This window comes from Cygnus olor, chromosome 19 (assembly GCF_009769625.2).
Source record: "Cygnus olor isolate bCygOlo1 chromosome 19, bCygOlo1.pri.v2, whole genome shotgun sequence".
Lineage (NCBI taxonomy): Eukaryota > Metazoa > Chordata > Aves > Anseriformes > Anatidae > Cygnus > Cygnus olor.
In genome coordinates, this window is record NC_049187.1 from 10,399,275 (window position 1) to 10,412,810 (window position 13,536).

At 38.3% G+C, this 13,536-nt stretch overlaps 1 protein-coding gene across 8 annotated transcripts in view; it reads right to left on the minus strand.

Moving 5' to 3' along the window:
* The window catches only part of DENND1A (DENN domain containing 1A), a 194,153-nt gene that overhangs the window by 18,828 nt on the left and 161,789 nt on the right, over nucleotides 1-13,536 (minus strand). For 4 of the 8 annotated variants that reach the window (XM_040531309.1, XM_040531306.1, XM_040531312.1 and 1 more), the window contains one exon: nucleotides 710-769. The exons of 2 other annotated variants lie outside the window; for them this stretch is intronic. In XM_040531309.1, the coding sequence (XP_040387243.1) occupies nucleotides 710-769 (60 nt within the window). The remainder of the gene's footprint in view (nucleotides 1-709; nucleotides 770-13,536) is intronic. 2 more of the 8 variants (XM_040531310.1, XM_040531307.1) reach the window with 1 other exon arrangement.

Here is a 13,536-nt window from a genome sequence, read left to right on the forward strand (position 1 = left end):
TGCTTAGATAAGGTATTCCTTCCCAACACAGGTATTGCATTAAGAATAATTTCTGTGTAGTTCTTCTATGGAAGACTCACTTCCTCGGGCCAACGTGCCGTGCCTACATTTTTTACTCTATGTAATTAAAGAGATTTCCAGCTTGCATTTTATATGAAAATAAGGTATATATGTATATCCTCCATAATGTTGTACCAGTGTTCTACCACATAAAGTTTGCCTTTTTTTTTTTTTTTTCTAAATGTGTGTTGTGTGTTCACTCATCTATTCCACGAAGAAAAATTAAGTGTCCCGAAATAATTTAAAGCAGAACTTGCGGAGAATAAATACTTTCTCTTCAGACTTCTGCTTCCTTTTATATTTGAGTTTAGTGCAAGTCTTCAAAAACTCACTGGCTAAAAACTTATCCCAGCCTAGCAAGAGTTTTTTTCAAGAAAACACCACAAAAGTAAAAACAAACGTTGCAACAGCAGCATCAGTTACCTGCAGAACTGACTGAAAGCTGCAGAACTCGTCAAAGAAAAGCAGAATAAATGCAGGTCCCAGGGCTGTGCCGCAGCAGAGAAGAAGGGAGTTTAGGTGCAAAATTTACACATTGCTTTTTTGCAAAGTTTGACAATCCAAACTACCAAGGTTTAGTAATGCTACTGAGAGAGCAATTCAGGCAGTGTTAAGCTGTGGCAGTGAAACAAAACTACCAGCTACTCACGGGCCTAGATGAACGCTGTATCTTTGGAGGCGGTGGCCGAGGCGGACGGAGTCTTTGCTGCTGTATCAAAGTGGAAACTTAAGTCATACGTAAATTAAATAGTCACCTACATGAAAACACCTCTGATTTTGTGGCAAAAGCAGTTCAAGTGGATAATGTGATTTACCTTAACTTCATACTCACCTCACAAAATGTAATTATTTTCAACACAGTGACAATATCATGACCTACAAAGTGCCACAATAGGAGAGGTAGCTGTATCTGCCTCTTTGACATAGGTTATATTACACCAAAGGTAGTACGATCAATAAATACTCCAGACCAGATCATCCAACATTTACTGAAACAATAAAGATGCTTAAAGTGGATTCTAACCTGTAGGTCCAAGTGTTCTAGACAACATTTACACAAATTGAAAGAATCCGGCAAAGCAGGATGTTCAACAAGCTTTCACTAAAATCCCAAGCGCAATTTTAGTGCTTGCAAAAACTTATGCTAAAGGCCTCAAACCAGCAAAGATATATTTAAGAGCATTTAAGTGGCTCTAAGTCACTTAAACCTTCCATACACTAACTGTAGTGGATCGAAGTGTAAATTGCCTAGAGCAAAGTGTGTACATTCATTGTAAAAAAAAAAAAAAATAATTTTCATGTACAACTCATTGTAAAGAAAACTAAAATCCCCAAGTCACCAACAGTTCCAATGAAGTCAGAACAGGGCACCGAGGAGCTTATTTTGGTCTCCCACTTTTAAAATTAGCAGTTGGCCAACTCGTTGCTTTGTAATGGTGCTGGAGCTATTCCAATTCAGTTGCTTTTGACTGAGCCAGCAGCATGACTCTCCTCACACAGATGGTATCTTAAGGTATATACTCTGTTAGACAAGGAACCCACTGATAATTAATGAGATTCTAAATAAAATCAACCTAAAGTACAACTTTGATATTAAAAACAAGATCAAAGTTAATGTCTTTCCTGTGGCAGCTTGTGTACACATATTAGCACTTAAAGTGAGTAGAGCCCTCAGCGAGGAGCACGCGGGAATTCCTCTGAATGCCTGCGACCAGATAACAAAGACCGCATCACTGGCCCCAGCACATGGCGCGTTCCATGGACAAAAGCCCATCACCGTACAGAGAAGGAAAAGGAACTGGCAGCAGCAGGCAGGTACTTCAGACATAACAAGAAAGCTTACATGGATTACTCTATTTCTCTCTCAAAAAAGATTCCAGATTCAAATCTCAGCAGTTTTAAACTCCTTACTAGCATAGTCTTTATTCTAGACTGACACACATTCCCTTTCAATACCCTCATGCTGTGTAATGGTTCAACTCCAGCCTACCACACCATTTTCAGGCTCTTCTTGCACCTCTTCAGACTTTCCTTTCAAATTTCCCATTAAGTTATAATTTGCATCCATTGGTTCGTTCATTTTTGTGTGTCACTGGAGGACTGCCAGACTGCACATGCACTCAGCTCAGCTTTTTGGGGTGAGTGTTGGGGTTAGTGAGGGGAGGAAAAAAAAAAAGGCACCTGGGATAGAGAGCTGAGAGAGCTTCCCACCATATTTTCCAAGAAAGTAACCAGGAAAACAAAGAAAAATAGAAAGAAATGCCAGTGGTGAGCTATTGTTAGCCCTTCCGCACTGTTTCTCTTCTGTACCTTTTATTATACAATTCAGTCACAGAACTGTAGTACTGTGCATCTTCCCCTCTTACCTACTCAGGCTGAAAGCACAAATTTAAAATATATTTAACTTTTGTTATGTGAAATAGCGTACTTATTTTCCATCATGTTTCAGAAGCATAATGGAACAGCTGAGAAAATCTGAAATCTGCACTTTTCTAGTTCCTTTAAAAGACATCCACTTCCTACATAGCTACTTAGACAAACTATTTGATGAAGCAGGAAAACAAGATGCAAGTACACTCTTTTTTTTATTTTATTTTTTAAAGCTTCCTGCATATATGCTTCATTTCACTATTTTTTCACTCTTAGTTACCTAAAAATTGTGGATGTTTCTATATTAGAAAATTCTTGAGTAAGTTATCTAGGTGGGAAATGTAAGCATTTTCCGAAAGCCATGGCTAGCAGTGTCTTAAGCACCTTGTTTTCCACAACTTTTTAAATTCTGGACAAATATGGTTTTATCGATATAAGAATTACAAGGTATCACTTAACATTTCACAAAGAAGTTGATGTTATTATTTCTCCAGTGTTAGTTCATATCACTGAACATATTTGTCTGTTTCAAAGACCACACTACAGCCCTGGAAGCTGCTTTGATTAGGGAATCAGTTTTTCCTTTTCCACAGAAAAAAACAGGCCTTTTTTTTTTTTTTTTGACTGTAGCATCAACAGTATTAACTGATAAAGCAGTGGCAGTATTATTTAAGCTTCTAAAACAGTGTGACAAAGGCAGGCCCTTCAGAGAGCAAGACAGACACAACACAGTAGCTGAGGATTATCTCCTAGCGAGCTGGTCAATATATTGATTATAGTCACTGCAAGGACACGTACAACTGAACTTTACTTACTCACCCACATACATGCTGGAGTAAAAATATGTCTGAGAAAATGTGTGACAGGATTACTTAATTATCTACTACATCACTGTTAGAGTAGTCAATGGCAATAAAGTTTTAAGGTTTTCGGGAGATCTGAAAATTCCGCTTTGCATTAAAAGTATCCTTTTAAGTTGAACTACTAACGTTAACGGCCAAATACCCATACAATAGTCAAATAGCACACAAAAGAATAAGAACAATACATATGCCAGTACAGTCTAGAGGAGTTTAATAGGACTATCACCTCATTTCATATTCCTTACCTGTATCCAAACCACACTCAGTACTAATTTGCTATTCCTATTAGTCATAATTGACCAAGAATTACGATTTCAGACCTTAAAACATCACGTTGTTGGCCTTGAAATCAAAACTATACATGCATTTTTCTTTTCCTTTTGGTCTCTGAGGGATAAGGGTAAGTTGACTTTGCTTTGAAGTTTTCTCTGGTTTCAAGAGGGTCAAAAACTCTCTTATTAAATATAAGCTGAGATTCTCATTGAATTACTTGATTTCAGAACCTAGGACTTCTGAAGACAGAATTTCTGAAGTTTTATAGTAAACACAATCACATGAGTTGTTGACACTTACTGACGTTACCTCAGCTTCCATCTTATTTGGGGATTCTTAAGTGACAGATTTTGCTGTTGTTGTTGCAATTCAGATAGACTTTTTTAAACACAAGAGAAAATCAGAAGCTCAGGTGTGATATCATACGTGCAGCCACCTCTTACCAGCATTCTTCTCTTCAAGTAGCAAGACAAAACTATGCAAGGTGTGTCTACGTAAGAAGCAGCACTGGGCATACTTCAGAAGTTTCAAATGGCACATTTATGGTCAAGATTCTGCAACATGGGAATTTAGTTGGACAGAAAACAAAGGCAGGAGAGAAGGAAAGGGAATGAGAAGTTTTGAGAGCAGAGGCCAAGGGCAGTGAGGAGTAGCTGACTTGGAGGTCCACTAGCAGGTAACAGTTATTTGTTCTTCACCAGAGCTTTTAACGTTGATGTTAATACCTGTCAGCAGAATGGGATAAGCCAGTATATTTGAATTATATGAAGACCATATTTACTGGAAAAGCCACTGATTTGAAGCTAATTTGTTAATGCAGCAAAACACATTGTTTCTGAAAGGTCAGTAGGGGAAGCTGTGTTGGAATACCAACTTAATTACCTGTGCTGTAAGGATGAATGGGTACAAAACAGCACATAGCTACATTGCTAAAAGCCACTAAATTGCTATTCTAGGTGTGTTCCTAAATGTGTGTAATACAGACTTTTTTTCTTCTTCAAAGGGGAGAAATGTCTAAATTAGCACTTTCTTACCCATAGCTGTTTACCAGCATACCTTTTTACTCTAGATATTTTCTTAATTGTCTTATTCTAAATACTTCTGCAGCAACAAGACACAAAGAAAATTTGCAGGAAGCCAATTTTATGACTGCAGATCTGGCACTGTTTTTACTAATTACCAGACAAGCGATTTTAAGCTACGAGATGCTGGAGGAAGGAAAAAAAAAAAAAACTTACATTCACTTTTACACTGTAAAAATACTATTATTGCAACAAGTGCAACTAGAAATAGATGCATAAAGGAAACACAACTAGACAAAAACTGGTTTGTCAGTATGTACACACGGAAGTGTTTCTCACTCTCAAGTTAGTAGTGTTTCTAATGATTTCCAAGGTAAAACTTTTCTACATAAGTATCTTACTTTCTTCAGAAATACAGGACTGGTTTAAAAACTGCTTGTATGTTTTAAAGACAAGGAGACATGAGAGAAAGATGCACTGTCCTGAATGCATCCGTGCCCAAATACATCACGCTGCAAAGGATCCAAAGCGCTGACTTTGGAAAAATATGCTAAACCTCAAGCAAACACTCAATAAAAAAAAAAGGGGGGGGGGGGGGACAGTTAGGGGTAGGGGGAATAAAAACACTGAAAAATGTATGGTACCTAAAAAGATTCAGTACAGAAAGCAGACGGAATCTATGAGGCAGCTGTTTTATTACCCATCCAGATCCCTGCACAGCACACACACTGCTTTTTACATACTCCCATATGCACAGCTCACAAACTGGGATGACAAGAACAGCGTATGCTTTACAGCATATATTTTTAATTTACACTCTGAAATACTTCAACTGAAATCTGTTGGGTCCTGTGATAAAAAAAAAATATATATATATATATTTTTTAAGGGATGTCTTATTCTTCAAGCCATATTTGTAGATTGGGAGGGTAGCAAGAATTTGGCAAAAATGTAGTAATGCCTACAGCTGTGCCAAAAAATTTTGAAAGGGGAGAGTCTGCCACAATTAAACATTCAGATTAGCTTAATGAGAAAAACAAGGACTATCCCCCTTACCTTTCTAGCCAGGAATCTTCCATTATATAACAGAAAACCAGACAGTAAGAGAAGTCAAAGGAACCTATAAGCTCCTGTTTTCCCTAAAGCAGGATAAAGATCCTTATTTCAGGCCTGAGTCACACCCAGTGTCCCGGGGTACTGCCAGAGATGTGTAGATCCATCCCAAGGTCACAGAGAAGAAACTTGCACTTTACAGAAATGGAAGGAAGGGGTTTTCTGAAAGTCTACTTTTCCTTCCTCTCCCTCTTGGCTGAGACCAATTCTGTCCTTCCTCATTAAGGGTGAAAATTGACTTTTTACAGTGCTTCGAGACACAGAGCACTGATAACCCATCCTCTTTTGGTAGCGTTTGTAACATCCATCTGTTTATCTCTCACTGTGCAAACAATCCTGGAATAGCTAACTTTTAAAAATGTTAAATATTATAATGTACAACATACACAATTTGCTTTAAGTCTAGGACTTGCAGGTTACTAGCCAGATACAGATCACTCCTAAAACCAAAAATGAGAGCAGGTGCATGATCTCAGGATCATGAATATCTCGTCAAGTTAAAGTGTTCTACCATGATGAAGCAAATAGGGCTCTTAGCTATCCCCTATAATCTGCTTGCTATGGAAGAGTACAAGGGACAAGAAAATCCTAAAAGCATAGGTTACACTGCTTCTGTAGAATATTACTGTTTACAATTGATGCTATTCCAAAAACATGTGGTTTAAATAGTAAATCCCTTGGTTGTAGAATTGAATATTTTACTTCTTCTGTCTGCAATTACAGAAAATAGGAAGCATTTCATGAATTAGATGGATATATTTTTCTGTATGTGCAGTAAGTGTTGAACAAACAGACATTTTCAGCCCATGCCCCAAAGCAGCATGTGTTCTTATATGATGTTGATGGGAGGAATACTATGTTGTATGTGGTTAACTTGTAATAGTGTCTGTAGTTTAAAGACTTGTCAAGATTTTTGATTACTTCCTAGCTCCAGTGACAGAGGAATTCACGTACTGTAAAAACGAGCAGTACGAACCCATGAAAGATGATACCACTGCAGTTTCAGATTATGACCACTAAGTTCTTCTATTTCACTTATCTGTTGTGCAGTTGAGAATAAATCTTGAACTCCTCCCATCTGTATGCGTATTCAGTTCTTTTAAAACACTGTAAAAACCTTAACTGTATTAAACTGATGTGACTCAACGCTTGCAGTTTGAAGATCCCTGAAATTTTCCAAAGGAGGGAACTGTCAACAGCCTCTTATTTACCTGGCACAGATCCCAGGAGCCTGCAGACCACAGTTTAAAAACCACTGTAAATCAAGCTATATGCGGTACATATCTCTTCCCATGGAAACAGATGCCTGCAGAATATAAACTATTTCAATCAAATCTGGAGTGGTTCTGGTTCAAAAAAAAAAAAGTCCCACTTTGTTTCCTATTTTGTTTATATGTATCAAGGACCTAGATGACTAAGAATCATTGCAGACAGTTAAATGCATAAGTCAGGAGCAGGCTGGCATTAGTTAATACACTTTCTAATCATTCTGTTTCTGTTCTGCTTTGATATGAGTCTTCCTCCTTGAGCCTTCCTTTTTGCAATTTGCTTCAGCATTTATTGTTCTTTGGCTAAGGGAGTAATTTGCAACAATTCACTAGCTCAAATGCATACAGCTGTTTTCTGTTATTGAGAAGATGCCAGAGCAAAACCAAAGAAACTTCTACCTACTCACTAGACTTAAGTGAATTTCTTTGAGATACACACTTCTACATAGACCACTGCAGCCCGTTTTATTTGCTCTCCCTCTCCTTAGAGCAACCACTGGTGACTTTGTTCCAATTTTTTTTGGTATTTTTTCTTTGCACCACATTTTTTCTTGTCACTGCAATAATGGCAGAATCCTGCATTGACAATTTCAATCCCTCAGATCCTGATGGATAACTCAGTGAACACACAGCTATGCTCATAGTGCTAACACAGACCTAACATCCAGAAGATAGCATATCCCATGGACTCTACCCTATACAGTCTGCGTAATGTCTGAAAGCAGCGAAACTCTCATTTGTACAGAAATCACAATCACTTGTTACTTTACTTCAGGACGAAAAGACCAGGAAAGAAAACTGCCTGTTCTGGATGACCAGCAGAACAGCAAGGAGGTTTTTCAGAACTATTCACAAAGATAAACAGGGAAGAGTTTTGAGGAAGAATCTAATTGAGCAGACTTTCAAATTTCCAAAGGACTTCTACCAAAATGAGGTGTATTTTATAGTGGCTTCTTTTCATTCTATCTATTTCTCAACATACATGGATGGAGAGATGTGTTGCAAAAAATCCCAGACCCCAGGAATATATTTATCCCTATGTGTTAAAGTCTATCCATCTACTATCTCAGCAGAGTTTAAAATCACAGCTAATAGGTTAACAACTGTTTTTCTTCTGTTTCAAATGAAGAATATCAGAAAGCTGGGGGAATATTCGGCTTCCCAATTTGTACTGACTGCTCACTGCTACCTGCAATGTCTGTTTGACAGGACTGACATTTTGTACCGCTGTGAGATGGGAAAACGTGTGACATTTTTATTCATGGTGGCGTACGCCCTTGTAATGATCAGCCCTGGTCGATGTGCTTACTGCAGCAGCCCCGAGCCCTCGGAGAACAAACAAGAACCGAAGGTGCCAGCAGTTCGGCTGCCTTATTAAACACCACCAGGATTCTAACGAAGAGCAACTGCTGGAAAATCTCACTGTCAAATCCTCAAGGACATTGTCAACACGGAACTAACTACATATATTTTTCATTTAAAACACTGGAAAATACAGCAATGCAATTTTAAATATAAAGAAAAAATCACACTATTTTTGCCCGTTTTCTTTTTTAACCGGTCATTTTGTCAGCTTTACACTGGGCTTTCTGTGGGCCTGATAGTGGAATTCAAACCAAGATCACACAACCCACATGATTTAAAGTGTTGGAAAACAGACATATCCCTTATTATCTATTAACAGCTATTCCTCTCTAGCAAGCAGAATACTTGTATTAAAAGAGAGAGAGAGAGAGAGAGAGAGAGAGAGAGAGAGAGAGAGAGAGCTGGTCTTTCATTTAAGGAATTCTATAAACAGCAATGACTATCTGTTTGGCTCAGCTTCATCATTCACTCAGAAAGTCTGCATAATTAGGGTGATATTCCTCCATATAAACATACAAAATTACATGGCTCCTGTATGTGTAGCATAGCACTGTGCAACCATTTTACTAGGTGTTAATCAGACCAGCTCTGAAGGGCAAATCCAACAAATGCCTGGCCAAATAAGCAATCACAGAGGGCTTAGCAGTTTGGAGAATCATATGTTTCTCATATTCTCTCCCTTTTATGTTCTAGTTTAATCCAGGGGCCTCAGAGGTCAATTCAGACAGTTCTGGCCTAACTGCAAAGTAACACATAAGAAGCTTCTGGATGCTGATCTGCACTGATAAACTAAGCAAGTCATCCATAAGACTTGCTGAGCTTTTTCTCAAGTTGTCAATCTAGATGATTTGGTCAGCCTTGCATGCACTGATGTATTTACTTTATATGTATGTATTATTTATAAAGCACAATTCTGCTTCCACATGCCAGCAGTGATGGACCAAGATATTCTCTACAAGGTATTTATGGGTTCCTCAACATAACAGGACTAACAAGGAAATTCTGCACAGACATGTTACAGCTGCTACTGCTTGTCATAGAGTCCTAGGAGGTCAGCTCAACCACAGTATTTTCTCCATACATCCAACCATTATGGTATATGACTTGCGTGTACCCAGGGCAGTGAATTTATTCTAACACCCCCCTCTAAGAAGTACTTGCAATGCCAAGACAGTTGGCAAATAGTAAAAGCCAAAGCCCAGAATATGCTTCGTGAAATGAACACTTCTGCTAGATGCAGTTCTGGAGCCACAAAATCTTACTGCAAAGTCTGAATTCCTATGTAATATGAGCTACATGCATGCTGTATTGCTGTTGCAGCCAAAGATGACATACCTGTCTGGTTGCTCATTACGAAATACTGGCAAGTGTTTGCATGAGAGGCAGTAACCTTTGGGTATGCTCTGCAGGTGGTGTATATCTTTGTAAAGAGAGAGCCAGGTCTCACTTGTCAAATATTTACACGCATGACAAGAGTGCAGGCCTTTTAGTTAGATAATTCCTATCCCATGGATTGTCATTTCTGCAAATCTTGCACATCACAAAGCAGAATTTCAATCAAATGAATTATTTTCATGTCCATTGACATTGTTTTTATTCCCCTTACTAAGAACACTGTCCCCTAAGAACTTGCTAAGACACTTCAGTAGTCTCAAGCAGACATTAGATGGACAAGTGCTTCCGGGCCAACACGTTTTCATTTCTCACCAACTGACTTCTATTTTGCAACACTGAAGTCCTTTCCGAAAGGATCAGTCAAACACAGTAGCGAGAAGAAATGAGGGTAGGAATTATGTTTTCTGAAGATAGAAGAGTTTTAAAGAATCAGGCTTATACTTTTACTAAATCCATAAAGAATCAAACAGAGATAGGGAGGAAACTCTGTGGTTCAGCCGAAAGAGCAGGGAAACCATATTGCTCATCAGTGGGGAAGAGAAGAATGGAAGCTCATTTTCTTAATTATCTCTGTTGTCAGGATAGTTCAGAGTGGCAAGGAGAATGGGAGGCTGGCTTTGCCATTGTAGCATACAGTTGCATAAATATCACAAAATGAACTTGTTTTCCCCTTTCCCCTTTGGTTTCTACCACAGTTCCACACAATGCTTGCTGTTATCCAGGGGAATCTGCTATTATTCCAATGCACTTGGGTGTGAAGGGAGTCACAGGGTCTGGCAAAGCAGCCCTCCTCCCTTCCTTACTTGATCTCTTTTACACTGGAGATAATCCCTCCCTCTGCTTGCCTCTGTCCTCATCGATCCAGTTTTGCATTTCTGGAATGTAGCTGGCTGGGTCTCTCCCCATCCTCCTCCTGACCTCTTAATGCTGTTTAATCTTCTTGAAGAAGAAACCTGCCCTATAAAGCAGAGTTCTTCATTCTGCATGTTAGGTGCAGATTATGAATGGAAAAAATGTACAAGTCTGTATAGTTCCTTCACAGCAAATGAACAAAACAGCAAATAAGCTGGCAATTTCAATTTTATGGCGTATGAAAGTTTAATAGCTAGAAGAATCATCTCAAGAAAGAACTTTGAACAAACCTTTTCACAGTCTGATAAGCTAATTTACTACATGAGTATATTTTCTATTTGTTTCATTACTATTACATTAGTCCCTGAAATACTAATTCTCCCTAGTCTGCATTGATAATAGAATATGATTGAATCTCTTAAGCAAAGACACACTTGGAAGTCTTTTGTATTCTGTTAGGCTTTACCTTTTGTCACATAAATGGAATAAAATATTCTATTTGCTGGTAAATATAAATAAGCCACAAAAACATAAACACACCAAAGCTGACAACAGACATTCTAATTGTACTAGAAATAATTACAGAGCTGAACAGATCTCCCAGTATATCTTGCTTCTAATGAAATGACACACTTCCCCAACAATGATTTTGGCATCTTATCATCATTTGTTGTTTTAACTGTACCAGACCAGTTGCACTACTGACTAAAAGCTCCAGAGAAAGAATCTTCCCAAATGTACATTTATTTTTAAAGAATCTAGGCTCACCCACATCACCTCCCAAAGACTGATGTGAAGACTGGGCACAGGTAATGATCTTGTATGAACTAGAAGGTTCTTGTAGGAACAGTCAGTGCAGTGTTTGACAGGAGCTGCAAGACTTGATTCTGGTGGAGTGGTAGAAAGTAGTATGGATAGCAGAAACTTCATTAGAAGAAGGGTAGGTAAAAAAAAAAAAAAGCGTGTTATAACAAAAAGGGTGTATAAAAACAAACAAACAAGTACATTTTTTGAAAATGAAGTGTTCTCTTTAATCCCCAAGAGAGCTGCTACTCTGCCAAACATAGTGCTCTGTTTGACCATGTAGCACCCACAACCTCAGACTGCACAAAGCTACAGGTTCTAATGAAGCCATACCTACACACAACAGGACGCACAATTGCAATACTTAAAGTGACCTGTCAATGCGTCCACTGATCTAAGTAAAGTTTCAAACATTTAAAAATCGTACAGCATTTCTTCTCCTAGCTGTCGTACACAGACATGGTAGGTGTTTTTCACAGCCCTTCCAGTGTACTAGAAGCATAGTAAAAAACTGTCTTATGAAGGAAAGGGATTCTAAAATATCTGATTTTGATATTAAACTACCTTCCTCCCTTTGCAAAATCATTGATTTTATGTGTGTGTGTGTCCCTTTAGATAATGCAAAAATAAATACTTAAAAGTTTTGAGAAAGGCTGCTGCTCGTTAAAAACTCAGCAAGCTATTTTGGAGAGCTGCTTGTGTTACTTGAAAAAGTAACAATGATCATCATTAAAGAGATGCCTGCATTTCCCAGATTCTTTGCTTTTTGTCTATAACATATATAACGTATAAATATTCCTTATCCAAATACTTGAATGGGATATTTGAGACTTCTGCCTCTAAAGCTCCCCAAAAACCAAAAGTACCTTATCAGGACAGCTCAGTCTTGTAAAAAGAAAATAATGAAAATGCCCTATTCTATTTCTTGTTTTGAGGGGCTTAGGGGGAGGGAGCATAAAGGCAGCTAATAAATAGTCATGTTCATTTAGGGTGTAGAGATATTAAAAGCTCCCCAGACAACATACTTCTGGAATCAGACAACATTCAAATGCAATACAGATCAATCAGTAAATGAAAATCACAGAGTGGAAGAGCTCTAAGACTGCTTACTGTTATGCTCTGTGTAGCATCCTTATCATTGTAGCTAGCCAATAATAGATCAGTGATGGAAGCGGACATTTGTAGCAAAAACACACGACTTTAGCAGTACTAATGTAAGCTCCGAATCTGAAAAGATACTATGAAAAGACCTGTATTTTGAAAATAAAAAGATAAAATTAAAAAGGTAAAAGAACAATAAAGAGAACCAAAATATCTGCAGTCATTAGGGCAGCAACAAAAAGGGAAGACCCACAAAAAGCCTAACCAGGTCCAGTATGACAACCGACCTCAAGGGTTCAAGCTGTAGGTCCTGTGACAGTAGACACTAATAGCTGCTTGCACGGACAAGGAATGTGTTCAAAATAACCACAGTGACAAAGTACAGTATTTATTTTCCACACAGCCAAAAGATGACAAATCTAAATACACATACTCTAGCTAAAAAGCGTACATGCATGCACGGAAGCAAAAGCTACAAATAACTGAGCTGCACATTACTTGTATTAATTGTTCCACCCCCTCCTGTTGAACCCCCATGTTGGTGGGCTAACAGTGCTTGCACTGCCTGGCAGCACTGGGAAAGATCCCAAGGTCAGCTATGGCAGTGGCTGAACATGCAGTAGAGTATTGAGAGGTTATAAGTAGGTTTTGGTCAGGTTATAAGGCAAAAAGCAGGAAGAAAGCAAGCAATAATAAGATTTTCACAAAGGATGTTCCTTGAAACACCACATCTTCTACTATAATTAACCTCAGTTTTCCCCCAAACAGACAGTAATCTTCAGTACTATATACTATTAATTTGCTTATTTCTAGAGGTTTGTAAATTGTTCCCCCCTTCTTCACATTCATGAAACCCTGGCTCCCTGTATCGCTCTCGCTACTTGTTGAGTAGCTGCATTGCCTCGGAGTCCCTGATGATAGTTCCTTATACTTGCTTGATCTGAGGGTTAACATTAAAGCTACACCCTGCGTAAACCAAAAAAGAGCATGCAAAGTCAAAGATTAAAAACTGTGGTCACACCCTTCCACGCTAGTTTCTTACAGTCTTAT